Here is a 25,438-nt window from a genome sequence, read left to right on the forward strand (position 1 = left end):
AGGTGCTCAGTCTCTCTGGTTTCTTCTCTGCTTCTGAGTGCCAGAAGCTTGGGGGGTAGCACAATGACTTTCATTTAGATCTAGAAGTTGAGCACTATCTTGGGAAGCTACAAGTGTTTATAGAATCCACCTGATTATGGATCCCATATTTTACTTTACTTTGTTGATAATATAGTAGCAAAGATAGACGGACCTTGGCTCAGGGAGATAGAGGTTCTCACTGTGGCTCTACTTCTTCCTGGCTGTGTGACCTTAAGCAACTGAACAAAGCCCTCTGAGCCTTGATGTCATCATCTAAGTAGGTCCAATGATAGTTCCTTTTCATGGGGTTGTTGCGAAGAGGAAATGAGGGAGTACATGTGAAGTGCTTAGTGTATGTAATATATTTCCCCATCCAAAGGATGGGCAACAGAGACTCTGTCTGGGCTCCCCTCTTGGGTGGCTGAGGTGGGACAGCCCTGTGGCGGTCTGAGTCCTGAGCAGTGCCCCTTCTCCTCACTGCTGGATGGGCTTTGCTAATCAATCCATGATGAAGGGTGGGCCAGATAGAGATCCTGTCCTCCAGGCGCTCGGATCTCCCCAATTCCTTATGCCAGCTGCCCTGCCATACTCTGTTCCTCCAGAGCTTACAGTTCCTCGTTCATCTTGATGGCTGTGTGTGCCGAAGACCACCAGCCCACTCTCCCCTCTCCTCCCTCCTTCTGTATCCCAGGAGCATTGGCAGCAGCCTCTGACCCAGTTCTGTCCTCTGCTGCACTATAAAAAGCCTCCCAGAGAACAGGGGCCCCACCCTCCCCTGCCAGGCTGCAGATGCATCAGGGAATCGGGGCATCAGCCTCTCATCTCCTGCCTTGGCCTCTTTCTCTCCACTCTCATTTCCTGTCCTGGTCTGCATCCCATCCAAAATATGGCAGGGAATCAGGAGAAGAGCCCAAAAAGCTGCCCGAAGAGCAACCCTCCAAACAGTTACAATAGCTCTTGCAAAGTCTGTGCACATAAACCCGAGGGTGATATCCATTCGCCCATTTGGTCTGACCTCACTTGCCTTGAACAGTCCCCGCGCACAGTGGGAGGAGGAAGCCTGTGCAGTCTGAGGGTGGACAGAACCCTTAAAGCAGGACACTGGCTACAGGAAGTGACAGCCGGTTATCCCCCCAGAACATAGAAGAAAAAAAAATAAATAAAAATCAGACCTACGTATTTAATTTTTCCCAAAAAAAAGTAGTTGCTTTAAATTTTGAATAGGTAATACTTGACGCAGTTGAAAATCAAAGAGCTTAATATTCTGTATACCCCTCCATCTCCATCTGCTCACCTACCCACCTGACTCCCTACCTCATCACAAATAGGTAACCACGACTGCTGGTTTGTTGTTTCTTCTTCCAGACATTGGGGGCGGGGTGTGTAAGCAAATAGGAACCTCTACCCCCAGATCTCCTTTTACACAGTAGAACACTGCGTACACTACCCTATGCCTTGCTTGTTTCACTTAACGTGATTTTCCTCTATGCGTCTGTGGTTTCCTTGTGCTTTTTTCCAGAAGCACACTATTCCTTTGTATAGTTGTCCTGATTTATTTCACCAGTCCTGTATGGCTGTCCTTTTGGTTGTTCCTAGTCTTTTGTTATTACAAGCAGTACCAAGGTGAATAACTTTATGTCATTGTGCAAGTGGAGAAGTCTATCTGTAGGATAAAAGTCAGGAAATGGGCTGTGTCAGGAGCGACAAGCATTTGTAATTTTGATGGATGGCACCAAATTGCCCTCCCCGGAACCATACCCATGGTGGCTTCTCTCAACAACACATGAGCCCCTGTTTCCCTACACCTTACCCAGCATGGTGTGGTGTCAAGCAGGAGTGATTTTTCCAGCCTCATGGGTGGGGGGCGGAAAATGGTGTGTTAGTATAGTTGGAATGTGTTTTCTCTTATCATGAGTGAGGCAGAGCATCTTTCACGTTTGTGTCCTCTGTATCTCTTTTGCTCTAAACTGTTGGTCTTTTGTTCATTTTTCCTTTGCAACAATTGTTGGTCTTTTTCTAATCAAGAGAGATGACTGTCAGCAATCAGGGTTGCAAATATTTTTTTCCTAATCTGTGGTTTGTCTCTGAACTCTGTTCATGCTGTTTCTTCGACCTCATGTACTCAGATTTACCCATAAACTTCTTTTTTGGTTTCCAGATTTTGAGTCCTTGTTAGAAAGTCTTTCTCCATTCTGAGATGACTTATTTTAGTACTTTTATGATTTCAAAGTTTAATGTTAAATTCTTAAATCGTTTGGAATTTGACCTGGTTGATAGTGTGATGTCTAAATCAACTTTTCTCTTTCCCAGAGGGTCCCAAGTACTTAAAAAGTACTACCATAGGGCTGTTAAGTGAAAAGACATGTCATACCTTGCTAGATCCTTAAAATAACACTCTTCCAGCTAAAGTCTGACCAACTTAGTATATTAATGAAATAGTCGCCAAAAAGTGTTTACCAGAACACTGTATGTTACAGATGTTGAATCCTGTGCAATGAATAAAACGTGAGTTTTCATTTCCCATCTCCTGCCCAAAAGGAGTCGGACCATCCTGTCCCCATTAACCGCCTCCATCCGTGGTAGATTGTGTAACTGCCTTGAAACAGTGGCAAGAGGAGAGGTGGAGAGTCCCTTAAGCCTCAGTTCAGAAATTCAGAACATTCCAGGCCAGCGTTCTAAGTGTGGGACAGCTACCTCAAAGCCCCCGACTTCAAGCCTTCTTTTCTGGGTAAAAGCTCAGAGGACTGGGAAGTGCAGTCTAGAGCTCCCTTGCTTAACGCCAGCCACGACGTAAAAAACTGCCCTGTTCAGGTTCTTGGTCCGCTCAAAATGTGGTTTATGAAACGACCACTGCTGTCTTATCTCCTGGAAAGCATTAGCAGTATTTCCGTCATTCCTACGACTCTCCAGGGATTGCTCAGCAAACTTAATATTTAGCATGAAAATGTACTGTGCTGAAACCACTTAGGTGTATATAATTTAATTTGCTCCCACATTCCTTAGATGCTAATTGCAGGCACTTAGTATCCTCCCATGAAATTCTTGCTTCAGAAATCAGGTTTTTGTCACTTGTAGCTGTAACAAGAGTTGAATGGGCCATCTCTCCTGACCATGTGAGACCCAAAATATTTTGAAACCTTTTCTCCTCATTTAATATGCATATCCTCTCTCACATCTCATCCATCTTCATGGCTGGGTACACTTTTCCTCTTTCCTTTTTCTCTTCATCTCCTTCTCACATCTGACAGGCTGTACTTATCCAAGGTATGACAACCCTATGTCCCGGGATTTCCAGAATTGCCCTGAGGTGAAATATGTCATTTGATTATTCCCCAGAGTACTTTGATATTTGTCAGATCACATGTGCCTTTTACGGTTTGGAGAATATGAAAATGAGCAGTGCAATTCTGAATTCTTTTTAGGAGATTCCTTCCTGGAAAGATAATACAAGCATAAACTAAGCTGTACAAACAGAATCATTTCACATACAGTCAAGGAAACTGAACAGCAAGTGAGTGGTTGCATCTGAAAAAAATCTCAACTCAGAACTTACAGTGGGCTCTTTTCCAAGTGGGACCCCTAAGTTATTTCAAGCAGACACTCCTCTTTGAGGAAAAGCCCAACAACGCCCACGAGCTTTTCCTTCTATTGTCTTTGTCACTTCAATTTCTAGAGACATTTTGCCCTAATAAATCAATCCACATCTTTAACACAGCTCTCAATCATCTTCCTTGAAGGCATGTGAATGTTCTCAACTTTCTATTTATAAGTGGCTCTTATTCATACATGGTTTACTACAACAGATCCATTCACGAAAGTAAATATTAATGTGATTTCTGTACTCAGCAGCATGAAAATAAATGGGATTATTAGCAGGCATGGCACTATAAATTTAGATGAGGGCAGTATATAAATCAGTTAGGATTGCTTAATTAATATGCAGCAGTAGCTCAGCCAACTGCCCGTTCTCGTCTGCAATTAGCATTTTGAGCTGCACACTGCTGACAAACTCCTTGTCACCCTGATACGATTATAAAACCGTTAAGCTTAATTGGAAGATAGTGACTGGGCTTCTGATCCCCACACATCGTTCGGTTATTTTGTCATCCCAGGTTCGTGTAGGACTCTAGGAATGGTGTTGTGATCTGCTCTTCCCTGGGCCCCAGCAGTGGTGATGTGCAGGGCGGTGTTGTAATAAGCCAGGGACCCAGAATGAGAACAATGGGACCTCTCATCGCTTGTGTAAAGGGATGTACACTTTGACCCAGATGTCTATATATCTCAGAAACCTCTGCTCCTGTAAGCAGGGCTGGAAATGCTGCCTTTTGAGGACTCTTTTCGATATACAGTGGTGCTAAGTGGAATTCCAGACCTTTCCAGTATTCAGTCTTTCTGAACTAAGATCAGCAGTTTGCTTTTGAAAAGTCTGTCGCCTCGATTATTCCCAGATTCTTGTCAGACGGGGCAGAAAGAGATGTAAGTAAGAATGAAGATAGCAAAGGTTATCTCTGCAAGTATTTGGGGAAAAAACTGAAGCAACAGAAAGGAAAGTCTTTCTGTAGAACTTGGGTCATTCTGGGTGTTCCGCGTTAAGGGTGTGTCCGGTTCCTGGAAGGAGATGGGGAGGGAGAAGGGCAAGTCTAGAGATTTCTTCCTCATCTTCCTCGTTTGCTACATTTTATTTGAATAGTAAGTCTCTGTAACTTGAGTAATTATTGATACTGATAAAGTACTGCTGGAGCTGCTGCAGTCGGGGAGTGTGTCTGTCTGTCTGTCTCTCATCCAGAGACCCAGTTAAACGCCCCGGGCCTGTCCTGTCCTGGCAGTGTGTGTGTGCGCTGTGGGGAGGGGGGGCTCGGAGAAGCGACACTCATGGCTTGCTGCTACTGGTCGATATTTACTGCATCCTGAGGACATGCCCCGTGCTTTCTCTCAAGCAGAGAATCCTTGGCTTTTGAAAAAGCCTCTCTCTCCAGAATCTCTCCCTTACCTAAAGGAATGAGAAGGTACTTTTAGAAATTTTAGTCCCAAGACCAAACGTTCATGACTGTCCACTTAACGTGTCCATGGGCGTTTTACAAGCTCGACTGATCCATCCGTGCACGAGGCACCACACAGGCCCGGACCACAGATCGTGGGGTTGGGCTTGAGACCGAGGGAGCTGCTCGCCGGAATCCGTATCAATTTGATGAGCTACTAGAGAGGGTATCACACATTATCCTCTTGACTCCCAGTCAAGCCTTTCCTGGAAGTCTTAAAATTTAAGAGCCCGCATTAGTTTTCTAAAAATGGATGAATGAATGGAAAGTGATACAGCAAGCGTGTTTGCATTTTGCCACTTAGAACTTTTCGTGAGTTGCACATCTATCTAATAGTCAAGCACCAGAAACACTGGGCTTGGATTTAGGAGCTGTGTTACATGAAAAATGTATGCTTTTAAACGGTCGACTGTCAATTCAGTGCAGAGAGGCGGTTTTTCTATGAGAGGCACGTAAGGAGTGCAGCCAACTCAGGGACCAGCAAATGCACATCTCCCTTTTTGTTTGCATTCTGGTCCCCATACCCCTTGAGTTGGAACTGAGGAAAAATTACCTCGTGCCCACGGGGGTGTCTTTCTTGCTGCTATCTAGAAGCATTCAGTGAATGTTTGATGTAACTCTATCTTGATATTTCTTCATGGGGATGAGTTTGAGAGAGCCGTCTAACTCTGTTTTTCAGTTTTGTTCAAATGGCAGGACACTTGGAATAAGGACATCAGAACATCCATAAACTACTTAATAAGTAAATACAGACTCAATTCCGTGACACAAACCAAAATTTAATTGGCTGGCAGATAAGCAGAGCAGTCCACAAAGGTGGCATAAAGAGTCACTTTAGGAGGAAAAACTTTCACTTGAGGAATCTGCGATCTGAGAAGATACTTCTCCAATATGGGTGGCAGAACACGATGCTCCAGCTTCAGGAAATGCCATCCTGTTTCTGAGAACTTAGGTTCCAACAGAAACAGAGCGGAAGACCTTTCAAATTCTTATTTAAGTATGTGAGATGCAGTTTATTTTTTTCTGTATTTGAGAGGATTATGTTAACATCCTTGAATTCTCAGCTACAGTTTTTTTTATCCCATCTGGGACCCTGTAAATTCTAGATGCTAGCTTTTATGGTCACTTTTAATGGTATGTGCCGTCTAAGACTGTTTTATTTCTTCAGTGGCTTTCTTAGAGTACTGAAGACTCTCTGGAACCATTTTCCCTGTATCACTGTGCTTCTTAACCAGGGACAGTAAACGCCAGCATCCTCGGGGGAGTTTTTCCAGATGACACAGGCCTGTTCCCCCACCCTGGAACTGCTCAGCTGGAATCACTAGGAGTGGGGCTCCTCCATGGGTATTTTAAAAGCTCCCCAGACCAAAGAGATACATATGTACTGCTCAATGATAACCACCACTTGACTGAAACCCTATTGGCGTGTACGCGTGCGCATGCGTATGTGTGTGTATGTGTGTGTGTGTGTGTGAGAGAGAGAGAGAGAGAAAGAAAGACTGACTGCAGGACCCTCCAAAACCTAATTTGGATCATGACTGAGCCAGTCAGGGTCATTGGAAAAAACTTACCTGTTCTCACTTCCTTAAGGGAGACATATGGGTGGGGCAGCAAGGAAGGAAAGGAAAAGGGGGGAAAGGGAAGAATATAAAAGATATGGTGGGGATCCAGCAGACTATAATTGGTAATTAAACTTGTAAATGTATTTTTCATTCCCAATGTGGTCCACTTCATTGTTTTCCTTCCCTTTTTAAGGTATTTGCTAAACAAATGTTCATTGTGAACTAATGATAATTTTAGAAAATGGCCCTTTATGATCCAGAACCTGTTTCATTCAAGGAGGCATTTTTAGAATAAGTTAGTTGAAAGAGAATCGGACCTAGACAGAAATTTGAAATTGTATGCACAGGGACCTGCTTGAGCATTTTCAGAAATTCTGTCTCCATTCTCCTGAGCTCAAAATGAGAAACAATACTGCCTCTTCCAACCCATCACAGTGGAAACATTTAGAGGCATGAAAACTTGTTTTTTCTTTTCCCTCGTTTTCAAAATCCCTGACTTGACTTGTTTATCCCTGGACACTGCCGAAGGCCAAAGACAATCTCTCATGGGACTTCTCCGAAAGGAGTGAGTTCAGACCCAATGTCATGTGGCATTGACCCTGGACCAGCTGCTTTTCTTAGGTATTAAACCCACAATGTCTAATTTGCACACAAAAGAGTTCACCTCACTGTGGTCAATGGTGTTGAAAAGTGGACACCAAACTAGCACCTGGATCAGTCCCTCACTCAAAGCAGACCTCCAGGGGCACCTGGGTGGTTCAGTTGGGTAAGTGTCTGCCTTCGGCTCAGGTCATGATCCCAGGGTCCTGGGATCGAGTCCCGCTGCGGGCTCCCTGCTCAGCGGGGAGTCTGCTTCTCCCTCTCCGTCTGCTGCTCCCCCTCCTTATGCTCTCTCTTTTTCTCTTTCTCTCTTCCCTCTCAAATGAATAAATAAAATCTTAAAAAAAAAAAAAGCAGACCTCTAATAATTAGTGATTAAAGGGCTAAATAACCATGTGACACATCCATAAAATGGGGAGGAAGCTAGCATTAATGAGTACGTCAGTTCCTGTTTGTTATAAGGGAGTTAGGTACAGTAGGATTTAATTTTGTTACAAACACAACAGAAAACAGCCTGTCAATGTGTCTGTATGTGGGTGGATCTCCTTGCTCCATTTTTGCTGCCCTATCCCCCGCTCATCACATGGCAGCCAGAATGAGCGTTTTGAAGGAGATGAGTCCGACTGTGCCCCTCCACTGATTAAAGCCCTTGGTTGGCTTTCCATTTCTCGTAGATACCAGGGAAGCTTGTGCCCTTGGAGCTGCCATGGGCTGGCTCTTGGCCACCCCTCCCCCCTTTCCTCCTGCTGCCCTTCCCTGCTTTACCTCTCGCTTCCTTTCAGTTCCTACAGCATGTAAGCTCACTCTGTTCTTGAATGAGTTGCTTGACCTGCCTAGAGTGGTCCTCCCCGACACCTGCCCATGGCTAATCCTCTTCAGCCAGGTCTCCGCTCCGGTGGCGACCTCAGCCTGTCTTACTTTCTTCATAGTCCTTGACTATTTGAAATCACTGGTTGACTTGTTTATTGCAGATCTTCACCCAGAGAAGCACCTTGTCTGTCTTGTTGGTCAGATCGCTCTGGCCCCTCATCGCCAATGATCGAGGGACAATAATAAAAGAGGAAAAGCATGGAAGAATATACCCCCCAAATGTTAATAGTAATGATCACTAGGCAGAGGATTTGAAGTAACTTTAATTGATTGCTTTTCCTTTTTGTTCATGTGTATTTCCTAATTTTTTTGTTGCCATCATATATTATGTATGTAATTCACATGCTTAGCCAGGCTTAAGGAAGTGGCTTTAAAGCTTCTAAGCAATTGTAGAGGGAAGGCATTATCTGCACGCTCCATGCTGAGCAGAGGGTGCTGACTCAATGTTTGCTGAGTCCTTATTCTAAGGGAAGGTATTTCCCCAAAGTTCTCTAGGTAGTTGCCCACCTCAGTCCTCGTGTGGGAGGAAAGTAGGTGTGACATGCACCAAGGTACAGATGTGGAGAGCTGTGTCTCCCAGATTTCTGACCTTCATCCACACTGGTGTACTTTTCTCTGACAATCGCAGGGTTATTTTGCTCCAGGGAAAATCCATTATAAACAGCAACACATGGGGCACTGGGGTGTGATGTGCTTCGGTACACACTGCCTTTTTTTTTTTTTTTTTGTCCCCAAAGAGAATGCAGAGCCGTTAGCTCCACATGTAACAGTGAGTGAACGGTCTGCCGGCCCTTCTTCCAGAAAAAGAATCAACAATATAGTTTATCCTTTCAGAGTGATCTGACTTGAGCAATGCCTTGGCCAATAGCAACTCTTTGTACTAATAGCTTTATATATTAGAAATTTAACAGGTATAGTAATTATGTCTTAAAACAGGAGACTCATTTGTTGTGTGTGTGTGTGTGTGTGTGTGTGTGTGTTTCCAGTTAGTTCGAGTCTGACCTGATGAATTGCATGTCATTTCAGTGTTAGAGAGCACTTCTTTGGGCTAGTAAGTTCTTGAATGGTCTGGTTTCTCAATAAAGGCAGATTTTCCCTAGCTATGACACTGGGCGGTTAAGGTTTTACCCCATTTGTGAAGTCTGTCACCTGTGTTTTAACTTGAATGCTACTTTCTGGAAATCTGTGCAAATTTGAGGGAGAGAGGAATCCAAGATTAGAAAACTTGATGACTGATTTAGAAACAGAAAGAAGCTACTCCCTCAGACAAGCAAATCATGTGTGTGTGTTTTTTCACATGGATTTCCATCATTTTCACATTTAGTAGAAGATCTGGTTATTACCAGAGCCCTAAAACATTTTGTGCATTTCATATCCATGTAGCTTAAGTCAGACTGACTGACGTTCTTTCCAAATTTAGGTAAAGGCAGCTAACGATGAGTGATGAAAACTTGTTTCATTATTTATATTACCAATGCCAGGCAATTCGTAGGGGGAAAAAATCATTTTCAGCCCTCTGCAAGAGCAGTCCTGCAAGACGTGTGCCGAGTAGGAGTGACTTATGTTCAGAACCCCCTAATGGCATGGAGCAGCAGTCCAGATTGCTTCTAGAACAGTGCCCAAATGTACAATCGGCTAGAGCTGCTTCCCGTCTGGAAACAGGCACGGCTTAAAGAAAAATGCCGTGCCCAGCGGAATCATCCCAGAATACTTTGGATTCAAAGAGCAAAGACAACTCTGAAGAAAAGTTGACTTACTCTAGTGGTTGGAATGCAGCCCCCAGGAACAGTAAACCTGCAGTGTGTGTAGTCGGGGCTTGGTGTGAGGCGCCAGAGGAGCGGGCTGGATCCCAGGGACACCGAGCACCAGAAGGATGCCGCCTGCTTGGCTAACAGCCCCAGCAGTAGGGCCAGCTATTGTGAAGCCCCTCTGCCAGATGAACAGGGACCCTTCTCTGGTCACAATAGCCATTCACGCTGAGCAGCCTCATTAAATATTCAGCCTGTGCTTCCGGCAGCTCATTAGGGCTGCAATGAGCAGTGACGTGGATGCTGGAAAGCCGAGGGCCGGCCAGCATCAGTAGGCAGAGGCTGAGTGAGCTGCTGATGGCTTTTCTGTGAACTGCCTGTCCTATGATGACCAGTGTTTGCTCCCTGCTTTGCCTGAAGTCCAGGTAAAATAATACAGACAACAGGCAGGGGACACCCGCGAGCTCTAGGTTCTTATCTCTGATGTGGTCTGGCCAGGGCCTTGGATTTTGAGGGCTTGCCCCCTTCAAGCCCTCTGACCCTCTCGGAGAGCTGTCTGTGGCTTCGGGGGCCTTTGCTGAGCACTAACAATGTGGTGCTATTGTGTACTTGGGGCTCTTTGATGACTGCTTTTGGGAGGGTTAGAGGTGTGGTTTTGAACTTGGTGCTGGAGGTTTAGAAGACCAAATTACTCTTCTGTAACAGGTCAAATTTAGAAATATTGTGTGTGTGGTGGGGGGGGGGTGTGCTCATCCTAACGGTTTGTGCATCAAGTTTTGCTCCGTTGATGCCAAGTGTTGGTGGATTTGCGCAGTTCACTAGTAAGCTTTTCCCTGTTGACTATCAGGAGAGATATGGTACAATAAAAAACAAAAATAAATATTCTTCAGCTCTTGGGGATTCTTCCAATAGATGGAATGTTGTCCTTCTTAAATCTTGTTACTTTTCCATAGGCTTGCACTCAGTGCTGTGTGGTATTTAAAGCTGGTAAAATCTGTGAAGGCAGAATTGAAAAAAAAAAAAAAAATGACCTCAAAATGTATTTCTCTGGTCTCACTGTTTGCATGTTTTTCTCTTTCCTACACAGAAAATGTTTTCAGACAGCTCATTTCTATGTGGAAGATAGCAGTTCACCTCGGGTGGTCCCCAATGAAAGTATCCCTATTATTCCTATTCCGGGTAAGTAAGACAAACTCTTCTTTCCAATGGGCTAATTGTTTTTCTCTTTTGTTTGTACTTTTATGTGACAGCCATGACAAAATACTATTTTCCTAGCCTTTGAAAGCTTGCCCTAAGAGATCCTTCACTGAGGGGGATTTAATGAAATCTTTGCTCCTTTACATATCTGCAATGTGATAAAGTCCTCTTCAAGAGGAACAAATAGCTATGAGTTTATACAGGATAGACTCACATGCAGGGAGGGGAGGTAACAGTAGACAAAAGGGAAAGCATAGATATTTGCAATCCACTTGGACCAGGTTTCATTTTGATAGGCAACTTGCGCTTACATTTTTTTTTTTAATCACAATTTGTGATATGGTTTTCTCCTAAGATTCCTTCCTCTGCAGATACTTTATCTTAGCGTTGGAAGTTTTGCTTCTTAGGATTTTGTGGGCAAGTCTGGGGATACACTCTTGGTCCAGAGCAATGAAATATTTCACTGGTCCTCAGGTAGAAAAGATGAAACACTCAGTTGGTGTTAGGGGTGGGGACTGGTGGAAGACGCTGTAGTGAATCCTAGCAAATGCCATAAACACTGAGAAGTGCAGCAGCTGGTTGGTTGTAAGTAGATGGGATGTGGGAATTGAAGATGGTCCCACCATGTGTATTTGGCATCCCTTCATTTTTGCCAGATTTGAACTTGCTTCCTCTGGGTTTATGTACTGGTACATATCTATCTTTAGATATCTCTGACATCCATCCTCCTGACGTTAATTACCGTTCTGTAAACAGAGGCACTGCTTTTCGTCTAGCAGTGCGTCCACACACCTGCAGCTCTGCTCATTCTCCAGAAAGGTCTTCCCCGTCTCATATGCCATGTATTGTCCTTATTGGCTTATTGTCTCCTCCTCCTACAATGAGAGCCTCATAAAGGCAAGTGGGTATCTCCTTAGTGCTAGAATAATACCCGGCACATAGTGAGCATTTTTAATTCTCTGAATAAATGAATTCATGTCAGCAAACCTTTCTTAAAGTTCTTCAGAGGCTCTGTGAAGCTCAGAGGCACAGTCGTTCTCTTGGTGCCATGGAATGCTTCTGTTGTTTAAAAATCTTCACAAGGGGCACCTGGGTGGCTCAGTCGGTGAAGCGTCTGCCTTCCAGCTCAGGTCATGATCCTGAGGTCCTGGGATCGAGACCCACATCGGGCTCCCGGTTCAGCAGGGAGCCTGCTTCTCCCTCTCCATCTCCTTGCCGCTCCCCCTTGTGAGCACACACTCTCTCTGTCAAATAAATAAAACATTAAAAAAAAACCTTCACTAGGTGCAGTTACGGTAGGGGAGTTAATTGGACCTTTATGTGTCGGTATATGTGAAGTCATTAGGTATTGCTGGAATTGGCCATGTTTTCTCCATTCTGGTCACCTTCTCTCATGAAAGCTTGTCACACAGAAACAAGAGGGGTAGCAGAAAAGTCTCTGGGTAAGTTCCTACTGGATCATTTCATGGCTGCTAACCCATTCCCAGACAGACGGGATAGGTTTTGTGTTCCCCTCCATTCTTCTTCACTGACCCTCACCCTTGAGTCTTGGTAGAGGAAATTGCACTCCTGCCTTTGAGAGGAGAGGAAGCAGACAGGAATCCTCAGTCTTCCACTTGCATGGAATAAGTAGTTTTGTCCAATCTGCAGGAATCATGCGCTAGCACGTGTGTATAATCATTTTCCTCTTGCATCACCTAGAATTCTCAGAAAATGCCAACCCATTGTTCCTGCCTTGCTGCACCTCTGGGTAGGTGTTTCAGACCAGAAAGGCTTTTGAGTGTTCTCTCCCTCATTTCCCAGCTACCTGTTTAATCACCGGGGTAAATGCAGTAGTCCTCCCCACCCGCCCCCCCTTTTCCATGAGGCATATGTTCTGTCACCCCCAGTGGATGCCTGGAACTGCAGGTCTTATCAAACCCTATGTATACTGTTTTCTCCTATATGTACATACCTGCGAGAAAGTTGAATTTATAAATCAGGCACAGTAAGAGATTCACAATAATAACTAATAATAAAATAGAAGAATTATAACCATGTATTGTAATAAAAATTACGTGGTCCCTCTCTCAAAATATCTTATTGTACTGTCCTCACTGTTCTTGTGATGGTGCGAGAGGATAAAATGCCCGTGGGACGGGCTGCAGTGAGGGGAGTGACGTAGGCGTTGTGACGTAGCATTCGGCTACGATTGTCCTTCTGACGGTACATCAGGAGGAGGAGGGGGATCACCTGCATCTGGACCGCAGCTGCAGGTACCTGAAACCCCGGATGAGGGGGACTACTGTACTCACAACCCAAGGGCGTTTCTTGAAACGTGAGTATTTCCTAATTTGTACTCGCTGGTGGTGTAAGTACATGAAAAGATAATTGCTTCAGATTCTCCACTGACTGAGAAATCCGTGGTGGTCAGTTGTCCCTTGCTGGACATAGTAAACGCAGCCTTGAGCTGTAACGCAGCTGTGGAAATGAAGTAGTTGGAATGGGGTAGTGCAGTGTGACAGTAAAGGATGAGAGCAACCAAGAGTGAGGCCACTCCTTCTCTGTTTTCCCAGATGGCACAGCCTTCATGGGGGGGAGCGGGGGATGCCAAGACCAATCAACTCATTTCACCCTTAACTGGGAAGAAGTTACTCTCCATGACCTTTCTTTACAGATTTTTTTCAATTTCATCCCATTCTCTCCCTTTTTCTGAAACAAAACCCCCCACTGACCTGTTTAATAGTCCCATTTGTAAAATACTTTGCAATTTATGATGCACTTCAACGATCCATTATTCTCTTTATTCTTACGGTTTCTTCTGGTTATTAGCATCCAACTATGTCATGCGTAAGAAATTCAATATAGGAATTTTTAATAAATTCAGGAGTTATTTTCACTCTGGTAAAGCTTTCAACCCAACTTTTCCTTAGTGGAGACCTCCTTGGGATCCTTCTGAATGATTTACCTGAGGAATTATCTCGTTCTTATTTCCAAAAATAGTAGGATATTTACAGAATTCATATGGAGTACTTGTTCTACCCGCTAGATCTGAGTTACATATTTTTTTAAGATTTTTATTTATTTATCTTTGTGTGAGAGAGTGCACGTGCGTGAGCACACAGGCAGGGGTGGGAAGGGAGGAGCAGAGGGAGAAGCAGGCTTCCCACTGAGCTGGGGAGCCCAATGCGGGACTCCATCCTAGGACCCCGGGATCATGACCTGAGCTGAAGGCAGACACTTAAGTGACTAAGCCACCCAGGCACCCAAACTCAGTTATAGTTTATTCTTGTTCAAAACCTAATAACAGGGCTACTGGGCCTCCAGTTTATCAACCTTTATCACCTGAACTCCTTATTTCCTATAACTGATTGTTTAAAAAAGATATTTTCAGACAACCACTCTAGTAAACTGAACCATTATACTGGTTTAAAAATGTTATGGATGCAACAGGGTAAGATAGAAAATTCAGGCACCAAACTGTTATAAAATAGAGCTTCTAGGTCATCACTAGAATGTGCAATAAGCTCTGTTCCTAGGACTTCCTTTACATTTAACCTTGTTTTTAGAAAACATCATCATGCAAATATATTGAGCGTTTACTGATGACATGGTTTATTTTCACTACAGTCAGCCCTGTGGAGACAGGTGCAGTGGAGAGCCTCATCTTACAGCTGCAGAAACTGAGGCTCAGAGACCCTATTAATTTGCCCAAGCTGATGGGAAGGGTGGAGCTACCGCTGGAATTGTGGCTTCAAAGCACAGATGCGTTAAAATGGCTCTGCCACCCCTTGGCATGCTCTTCTGACAGTTCTGGTATCTCAGGACTTCAAGCTCCTCATCTGGGTATTAATTCATTAAATCAAGGCATTTCAAATACATGTGAATATCCCCTGTAGTTCCCCCCACCCCAAGTTCTTGATGATGATCTTCCACCAATACTGACCTTTTGCCTCTCCGCTGAATTCTCCTACAGCCCCTCTGAATAGTTTCGTTATTCTTTTGTTGAAGTTCCTTCCTTATCAAAAACTCACCTCTACTTCTGTTCCCTGGTCCCTTTTCTTCTCTTACTTCCTAAGAAAAGGACTCTCCACCCACCTATACTTCTATTCCCTGTGCAAAAATAGGCCTATGTGATTTAAATGACTTAGGGAGAAATTTATAAATACGTTGAAACTTTTGGATGATTCTGCTGCAGTTGAATTTCATAAACAGCTCTGGTCTTTAAATCCTAAACAGCATAAGTGGAATCAGTAAGTTACATTAGATTTTTAAAAAGTATTATAAAATAGGCAAATGGTTAAGGAGAGCTTTGCTAATTGATCACTCATCCCTTGGAGATAGCCATTTATAGGAATTTTTGAGGAATTCTGAGTTAGTAATTTTACTTAACTGAATTAAAATTCAGGAGTTTAGAATCTTCAGTATGTTCTCCTGATTTAACATAGCAAAGAGTCTTGTCAGAATGAAGACAGTTTTTTTTCCCTGATCTCACCTACACTTACGTAAAATGTGGAAATGCTAGATAATGTGAATGTGATGGCTGAGGTTGGTTAGCCACATTAGAAAGAACTCTTCTTCGGATGCAAGAGTATTTATCCAAAGTGAAAGAAATTAAAGAAGTGCTTTTGAAGTTAGGTTCCAATCACTATAGAAGTGATATTAATTCTGTAATCAGGAAAATTTGGAATTAGAGTGCCTGTTCCATATAAGGGAACAGTGGTTAGATGGTTGGTTGGTTTTCCAGGCAAGTTGAACTCTGACTTGTGCAGGAGAATGAAAGGGGCCTGACTCTTAATATTTTTCACTAAAGGTTTTTCAGAATCGAATGTTCCGTGGCCATGGGTTCTCCATTGTTACCCTGGGAGGGTAAAGCACAATTGAATGCATGCAGTAACTTAGCGATCAGTCCCCTCGTAATGCTTTCTAAGTAATACTTCTGTGACATTTTTAAGATACTGAAGTGGTCACACAGTTCCTTTAAGATCCATGTTAATCTTAACATCTGCAAGTACTTTTAAAAATCTAGACTTTCCAATCAGGAGATACTCATTTTAAAGGACAGGCTTCAATAATATTTTCATTGCAGTTACTGAAGCATTACGTACATACGTCATCTACAGACTATTTTCACTGCATTATAGTATTCTTTCAGACTTTTATTACAGCTTTTTAAAATCAAAACTTAGCTCCTAAAATTAACCTGATTATTGAATGTGTTGTATGGGCTTTTCCAAATGTGCATATTGTCAGGCACAAATGTCCTTAGAAATGCTTTTCTGTGGAAATTAGAGGCTCTAACTTGCTAATAAGAGCGTTACAAAATGAAATGTTGCTGTTAACCAGTAGCTTGGAAATCCAGAAATGATTCATGCCTTTCCAGCAGTTAAAATACATCTTAATAATTTGAAGGTCACTGGCTTCAGCAGGGTGCCAGCCTATAAAGGGGTTTTAAACATGCAGTTTAAAACCCTTGGGATTAAACCAACCTTGTTGGCATATTTTATTTATACAGAGATTATCTCCAAAGGAGATTCATTGGTCTTTTGACTATAATGAAGCCTTTTCTTTATTGACTTCATTGTGTCATAAATGAAAAGAGATTTCTTTTTATGGCAGGAAATAAAATGTTCCAATCTCCACAACACTCCTTGCATCCAAAGAGTCTGATTTAGACAAAAATCTATTTGTTGTGCCCTAACGCGGAAACTAAAATCCCAATAATGTTCTTTTATTTCATGTTTGCTTTATCTTCCTAAGTGGACACAGAGGTATTACCAAGTGCAGAGAGAGGTCTGAAATTGGCCTCTGGGCGCTGAACAGGCAGGCAAGAAGGGACTGAGTTCCTGAAATCCAGGTCTGTCCACTAGAGAGAGGGCTGGTAAACAGCCCAGTTGTGGGACTTGGGGGAGCAGGGGGTGTAAGGTCTGAGCAGGAGGGACTTGACCCAGGGACTGTGTTGGGGCTTTATAGGTTCCCCCTGCAGAGAGACAGAATTGGTTGGGATTTGGCACAGGGTTGCGGGAACTGCTGTGGGTTAAAGGAACTTCACAGAGATGGGTGGCACAGTGGGTGACTTAAGGCCCTCTGGAATGGGAACGGTAATTATATATGTACCCGCACCCTGCTGGTACGGGTATTTTCTTAAGTGGACGTTAAGCCAGTCAACCCCAGCACTAAGCGTCTTGGCAGGAAGGTAAACACTACAACACTTCATTTTACTTGGCATAATCAACGTGATCAGAATACCAGTGTGAATTTTCCAGGTTGACTGAAGCTTACTGTTAAAGCTTAAGTGTATCATTTCATTCCTTTTAAGTCAGAAAGTTTCTTTAAAAAGCATTATTGGGAGGCGCCTGGGTGGCTCAGTCGGCTAAGCATCTGCCTTCAGCTCAGGTCATGAGCTCAGCGTCCTGGGATCAAGTCCCGCATCAGGCTCTCTGCCCAATGCGGAGTCTGCTTCTCCCTTTCCCTCTGTGCTCTCTCTCTCTCTCTCAAATAAATAATGCTTTTTATTTTTTTTAAGATTTTATTATGGTTTTCTGCCCTCTCTAACCACGTATATTCAATTTAAGGCCTAGAGAGAGGTCAAATAAGGTGGAAGACACAAGGCTTTGGATTCAGCCTGGCCCCACGCCTGATAATGACAGTGGACCTTGGCCAAGCTCTTGGGTCTCTTTTAGCCAGTCTCCCCATCTATAAAATGGGTAATCACAGCCCCAAATCAGGGCCACGCATGTAAAACAATTAGCACCCAGCAATAAATCCTAGTTATCAACCATTTACTAAATGCCAAGCACTCTTGTAAATACTTCGGTCATCTGTTGACTCTTCATAACTCTCTATGAAAAGTCATTATTATTCCCATTTTATAGATGAGGAAAGGGAATTACAGAGAGGTGAAGTCACACCACCAGGCCATCTGGCTCTGGCTTTTCCACTTACACCACTGCCCCTAGGTGCCTGGCACACAGGATGCTTTCCACCATTGGTAACAAGAATGACAGCTAGACAATTTTACTGAGTGACAGGCTGAAGACCTGGCCACGGAGCCACGTAACGGGCTGAGCCCTCTGTGGCACCTCCCTGGGGTTGATGTTCAAGAACAGTCTTGGCTGCTGATTTTTTTTCTTTCTAATAGCAAAAAAGACAAGAAAGCAAAATTTTTCCTTTTCTGTTTTATTCCTGAAGAGGAAGAGAAAGCAAAGTGAGCACGTACAAAGAGGTTAGAACCATAGACCAATATAGCGGTGATTTCCCTCTACCTGGCTCCAAATTGCAAACACAACAGAGACACAGCCAGATTCTGGAAACAGCTTTTCTCTATGTTCAATGCGTTATTCTTTATTTCTTACAGTGCTTTATTTAACGTTAATAATCTCGAGCTCTTTTTTACCTCCAAGGAATCTCTCACCTTTGGTACTTTCTTCTCAGTAGATGTTCACCCTCTCCAAATGTGCCTCTTTGGGTACCTACAAACCAGAGACTCATTTCAGACTCCATCAGAAGTGGTACATAAGGATGTGGACCAAAATATTAAAGGCCTCTTATATATGAAGTTTAATTCCAACCACCAAAGGCTGAAATCTTGGAACAAAGTGTAAATAATACCGAATAACAATCTCATTCTGAAGGTGCTGATTCTCAACTGACTATACCAAACATCTTATGATGGGGTGATTTAAGGATGACAGCAGGACTCTCATTTTTGCCTAATTCAAATCTTTGGTATCTGAAAATTCTGTAACTAAAAATATTGGCACAGAATTAAACAGGAACATTTTATCCAAGATACTCCGTTTAATTAACCGAGATACTGTTTAATTTCTTGTTCTTCCTGGAAATTGTGCTTGGAGAATGAAGACAAATCAGGTATCAGTATGGAGGAACACAGGCCTCATGTTCAGTACACCAGGATTCAGATGGCATGCTTTGGACATGTTGCTTCCTTTGCCTAGTGTGTCCTGTGAGAACAATGTCCCCTTCACCTCGTTCTGGTAAAGCTAAATGTATGGAAAACATTTAGCACAGTCCCTGGTGACCAGTAAGGGCTTAAGACATGGTGATTCTCTTCTCATTCCACTGAGTCTCTCTTGAGATTGTTTCATTTTATCATCACCATCTCCCATCTAAACGGTAGTTAGTGAAAACCGCTTCCTTTGACTCAAGCTCATATTTTTTTTCTTCATGACCACTGCGTTGGTAACATTTATTCTCACCTGAGTTATCAAATCCATCCTTTTCGTGACATGTGGAGTCTTCACCATGTAATTCTTGCTCACTCCTGCTGATAGTCATCGCTTCTCCAACACAAATGTGCCCTTGGGCAGACACCCATCTCCCTAATGTCTGGCTGAGTCCTGGCTGCTCAGTAAATGCCTCATCCAGTGGTTTCCCATTCACTCTGACCCAGAGCACAGCCATTCTCCTTTGACCTTGGGTCTGCAACCAGCTTCTGCCATAGTCCAGCCTTCAGTTAATATTTCTGAGCTTATTTTCTCAACTGTGAGATGAGTAGGAAAATGGTACCTATCTCCCAGGGTTATTGGGAGGATCAGAGTACATGTTAATCCACCTAAAGGGCATAGAAAGTGCCTGGCCCATGGTTAGTGCTGCTAATGGTCTCTGTATTCGTTAATGAAACAGATTATGTAAGTAACATAACATCTTTCCGATGGATGTCCTCTAACACCACAGGGTCTTCCCAGACGAAAACTGAGAGGATCAGGTCTACAGCGCTGTCCTAATTGCTTGGCCTTGTGCTAGTTAATAGTAATTTTATAATTATCTGGCTCATGTTGTGAGAAATTTAATAGAAATATGTAAGAGGATAACTATGAGGACTTTCTAATTAGTCATAGCCTTATATTCATCTTAATACTGAGAAAAAAGATTTGTGACCCTTCAGCTTCATTTATCTTGATTGAAAGACAACGTGTTATCTGGGTAGCTGGTGGTGGTCAGTACCGCATGCGTGTCTGTGTGTCTGTGTGTCTGTGTCTGTTTGTCTGCCTGGTAGTTTTATGATGTTACTGGTGGTGCCTGGAAACCCAGAGGGGTGTGGTTAGACTTCCTTGGATAAAGAAGCTAATTGGAGAGACTAGTGAGTCATATATTTCCATGATTATCCTACTGAGCTCTGCTGGATTTTTCCTGCATCTAGCCAGGGGGATAGCAGGCAGACTGATTTCTGGGCATGTATGGCATTAGTTTGGATGTTATACTTGAGTGCTTGGCAGGAAAAAAAAAATAATGAATTGTTACCCTGAAAACATTTTTTAATGACTTGAGGTGGGCTTTGACCTTTAAAATGCCGTGTTTTTTGCCTTTGCAGAGTAAAACACCTCTAAAACTGCATGTGTTTGCTTATTTTGAACTAGAGTCATGTGTACCATAAATTTACTGGAATTCTACAATTCTAAGTAAATCATGGGATAAATGTTGCCTTCAGCCTATTGCGCTATTAACGATGTCCCGCTCGGAAACAGTGTTGTCTTTGGTTTCTAAGTAAGTTGGAAGGAAATGCTGCAGTCTATATACTAGAGTGTTGGCAGGGCTAGGTTCTGTCCCATCTCATTCATTTTGCCTCTTGTCCTAAGAGGAGTTTCTTTGGGTTAATCTTTTCAAGACTCCAATTTTGCATATATTAATCCTTATCTCAACTTCAGATCATTTCTTTGCCACTTGATCTTTATTGTAGAATTTGCTGACTTCTAAACATTTTAGGCGAAGTTGATCAGATAATTTTGGAAATTTTTCTTCAACTGTGCATTCTGCTCAATATTCTGGGGAAACGTTTTGGCTCTGCTTACTTTGTTAATGCTGGTTACATCATTATGGGAGCTATAGATTTCTTGGGCGTGCAAAATGATTGCATATTCATGAACATCTTCAATCTTGAAATATTTGTAAATAACTTGGCAATTTTTTTTTCGTAAGGTGGCCTGTTAACATGATTAGGTCTTTAATTGTTCACACAGAAAGAATTGGTGCTTATAATCTATTTGATCAGTAACATTTCTGCGCTAAGCAATTTGGATTATGAACATGTAAGTCACCTTCCTTAAACAAAGTATAAGAGATGCTATTTTGCGCTTAAGAATGATTCAAGTTTGAAAATGTCAATAGATGCAAAAAGCCACCCTAGAGCTTTGCTCTCTCGAAAGAAAGTAGAGAAGGAATGACATAGTCAATGTTAACTGTCACCAGATGAAGAGAAATCAGATTGTCAGGCCTGGATCTATAACATTCTTGCCAAAGTAGGACCTCATTTACACATACAGATCTTCATACCCTTTGCTAAGAAAAGCATCTGCGGCAGTTTAGATGTTTGTGCGTTTGCCAAAGATCTTTCACTCTGAATAAAGTAAATGTCATGTCTGTTGTTTATCTCAAATTCAGCAGAGTATTTTTAAAGAAATATTTGCGGGGGAGGGTCGAGGGAAGGAGGTTGGGGAGCTCCAGTTAGTGGGGTATGGCAGTTTTGTGGCCAGTCCTCCACTTTCGGACCAGAGCTGGGAAAATCCGCTCAAAACGGATACTTTGGGCTCATGAACTGCAAATGTCCTTTTGAAGTGACAACACTATAATAAATTGGAACGTGGAGTCTTCCCGAATCTATACCTAGTCTGTCAACACCCAAAAAATCCAGTTAATTCAGTCAAACTGATTATTTGGCATCGTATAGACACAGCTGTCTTGAACTAAAATTTTGCACACTTAAACATAGATGGCATTGTACGCGAAGCCAGCTGGTACAATGGCATCTCTCTGTAATCATGTATAAAGATTGCTGCGACTTCAGAGACTGGAAGTAGATCTTCATTGCTCCAAGTTCAAGCTGGACCCCACTGAAGAGCAATTAAAAAAAAAATCTTAGGTTGTGATAAAATTTCTTGACAAATAGGTACCCTTAGGAAGTTCAGACTTTCAGTTAAGAGTATGATGTGGTAATTTAACTATGTAAATTGCCTTGAATATTAAAAAAAACTAATTCCCTATGTACTTCCAAAAAAAACCCTATATTTAACCTAGCTTCTAGGCATTCAAAATCCTAGTAAGACAAGTAAAGTACATCCTGAGACTTTTCTTGAGGACATCTACTTCGGGTGATACAGTTCTGTCTACTCCTCACACAAATCAAATGTTTGTCTTTAATAATCCCTTATCGGTGTTACTTGTTTTATCGAAGTATATTCTGTGTGACTCTGAATATCATTTTATCACCCCCCACAGATGACATGGAAGCCATTCCTGTCAAACAGTTTGTTAAACACATTGGTGAGCTCTATTCTAATAACCAGCATGGGTTCTCCGAGGATTTTGAGGTATGTTTCAAAACTGAAAATTAATTTCCAGAAACCTGACTCTTACAGGATTTTTTATAAACTTGACATGAATCCATTCAAGCATAACAAAAACGATGGCGGAAAAAGTTGGAGATTGTGTGGTTTTTTTCTTTTTTCTTTACACTTCTACTTCTGGCAGGCATTCTTTTCCCCGCAAAAGACTAGATGAGAGGGAGTTGGTTGCCCATGTCCTGCACGTGCGTGTCCAGAAAAGAACAGACTTAGTGGTGGAAAAGAGGCAAGCCCCCACGTTCTGTCTTCATGGTCATCCTAAGTGGGTCAGTGGTCCTCACGCCAAGGGCAGGGCTCGCCTCTCTGGGCTGCCCGAGGTGTAGAGGAGACGGCAGATTTGCAGTCTGAGGGGCCTGGGGCTGGCTCCACGGGAGGCGGTGTGCTTCCTTATCCTCGGACCAGTCGCTTCCTCTCCGGTGGCCCGGCTGCCCCAGTTTTTGGAAATGGCGCTCATGTCACTGACATCCCGAAGTTGGGCCAAGTGAATGATGCACGCCCTTGAGGGTGCCGGGTTACCTGTTAAGGCCCTGCAAAGATGGATGGTGGCGGGTTTCGTGATTATTAATCCTTGGAGAGAAGACGTGGGTTAACGCAGCCCTGTGATTTTAAGAACCGTTGTGCAGGAAACAAGGTAGAGCGCGCACGCACCACCCTGCCAGCTCTGGGTTCCGTGCCAGTTCAGCAGTGACAGGGTGTCAATGAGGAGCTATTAAACAGACTGCCCTTTTCTTCACTGAGGCGCTTAACTAACGCACATCTCTGGCAGCCAGAGTTGTGCCGAGGAGGCCAAGTTTTCATGGCAGCTCAGCTGTCTTCTAGCTTTGTGGGTGAGTCCGTGCCTTTCTCTCTCTCATTCTTCCTTTAAAATGGAAATGACGATGATGATGCTAAACTGCCCACCCCTTTGCACAAAATGGGTTTCGGGGACTAAACGATGTCATGGAAAAGGAGGCACAATGAGAAATGAACACGGGACCCAAAGCCCCCCGTCTCTGTGCAAATTCAGAGTCCCCAGAGGCCATCGTAAAGGCAATTATATTGACAACTGGTTTGCAAGGAAGTCTTTCTCTTAGTTTTTTGTTTTTCTGAGCAAAACCAAAGCAAAGGTGGGAGAGAGAAGGGACCCTCTGATTTATTCAGCAGAGTCCTATGAATGTATCATGGGACAAACAAAAACATGTCAAGTATTTAATGTGGCTATTAGATGCTTACCAGAAAAAGGTGCCTATTCAAGTACAAAGAACATGGTTTAAAGTCAAACATTTTGTATTCATGAGGACAGCAAATGTGTGTGCTGTTGAAGTGATTTAGTTCAATTGACTGTTGGCTGGATGACTGAGCAAGAATACTGAGGCATTTAACAATGTTGATGGTATTCAGGACAAACATTTATCCTCTGGAGAACAGAATTTGATCAGGATGACCAAATGCAACTCCAGTTTCTCAATTATTTATGATTTGAGACCCCGGTGCTATTCATCACAGCTGGTTTTGACACCATTTAATTATTCAAAATAATCAGCTACATCTCTCTAAACTCGATCTGACTTAAAATGGGCTTTGCTGCATCAACATCAAGCCTGTTAACAAATTCTGGGCATCTGCACCCTATTTCTATCCTTAAAAAAAAACAAAACAAAAAAAACATACTGTGGCTTGAAGCTTTTGTCTCCTATATTGAACTTTATAGCTTTAGTCTTATTAGCTGGTGGTGAAGGGAGGGGCCCGGGAGGGCAGGGACAAGGGAGGCCTTGTTCTGTGATTGTCATTTCACAGTTCCTCCTGGTCTGAAGGTGGAAAATCAGAGCTATTCAGAATAGGAAGACTATCCTTTCTTCTGAAAAGAACAATAAGGCAGCAACGTAAAGGGAGGAATGAGACAGAACAAGTCCTTAATATACTGTCCTCTTCTCATTGAGGGAGATTTCGAAGTATTTGACAACGGTAGTGGTATTCGTTTTCGGCTGCTCTGCTAAAAAGGACAAGTGGTAGCAGGCTATTTACGAAATTATTAAGGCTGTTTTATAAACGAGATAGTAATAGGCTATAAAAGAAGGTCAGGAAAAGAGATTTTTGTGCGGATTTAAAGAAAAACAAAACTGGGACGCCTGCGCAGCTCAGTCAGGGAATCGTGCGACTCTTGATCTTAGGGTTGTAGGTTTGAGTCCCACGATGGGCGTAGAGATCACTTAAAAATAATTAAAAATCTTAAAAAAAAAAAAAAAAGGGAAAAGAAAAACAAAACAGAACCCTCATTATGGTAGGAGAGTAGTAAAGTCAACCCCAGATTTCCAGATGTTTTTAAGTGGAAGAACGGTGGCCAGGATATACTCAGCACTGCACGTGGATTATTTCATTTGTTCCTCAGAACTACCCCACAACAGGGTGCTATTCTATGGGCCCCATTTTACAGATGAGGAAACTTCCTCCACGGGAAAACTGAGGCTTTGGGTGGCTCAGTTTTCAAATGGCAGAAGTTAGGTTTTAAGACCAGGCTCTCCGACTCAAGCACACATGTGTAACCTCGAGGTCCTCCAGACTCTCATTAAAGTAGTGTGTCCTGTAGTGACCTGGAGTCAGAAGGAGGAAAAAAAACTGAGATTACCAATGACTGTCTCAAACTGATCATGCAGCTGACAAGCCAACAATTGCCTTGGCAAAAAAAAGGGGGGGGGGAGGGCGGGAAAGGGAACAGTCGAAACAAGGAGCCCCCCCACCCCACTAAAAGTACTGGGAGCCCATTACATGATTTATGGCCTAGAGCCTTCCGGATGGTTTGAGAATCTGACTTATAAAAATCTTAAACAACATCTGCAGAGAGGCCTCAAGTTAGTCGAAGAACTCATCCTAAAATTATAAATACCGGGGCACCTGGGTGGCTCAGTCGTTAAGCGTCTGCCTTCGGCCCAGGTCATGATCCCAGGGTCCTGGGATCGAGCCCCGCATCGGGCTCCCTGCTCAGCCGGGAGCCTGCTTCTCCCTCTCCCCACTCCCCCTGCTTGTGTTCCCTCTCTCGCTGTCTCTCTGTGTCAAATAAATAAATAAATCTTTAAAAAAAAAAA

At 43.1% G+C, this 25,438-nt stretch overlaps 1 protein-coding gene across 4 annotated transcripts in view; it reads left to right on the forward strand.

Annotated features, from left to right (window-relative positions):
- The window catches only part of PTPRG (protein tyrosine phosphatase receptor type G), a 700,100-nt gene that overhangs the window by 631,007 nt on the left and 43,655 nt on the right, over positions 1-25,438 (forward strand). For all 4 annotated transcript variants that reach the window (XM_081820217.1, XM_081820222.1, XM_081820227.1 and 1 more), the window contains 2 exons: positions 10,928-11,019; positions 22,252-22,343. In XM_081820217.1, coding sequence (XP_081676343.1) covers positions 10,928-11,019; positions 22,252-22,343 — 184 coding nt within the window. The remainder of the gene's footprint in view (positions 1-10,927; positions 11,020-22,251; positions 22,344-25,438) is intronic.

Source organism: Leptonychotes weddellii, chromosome 1 (genome assembly GCF_054177405.1).
Source record: "Leptonychotes weddellii isolate Sample4059 chromosome 1, ASM5417740v2, whole genome shotgun sequence".
Taxonomy (NCBI): Eukaryota; Metazoa; Chordata; class Mammalia; order Carnivora; family Phocidae; genus Leptonychotes; species Leptonychotes weddellii.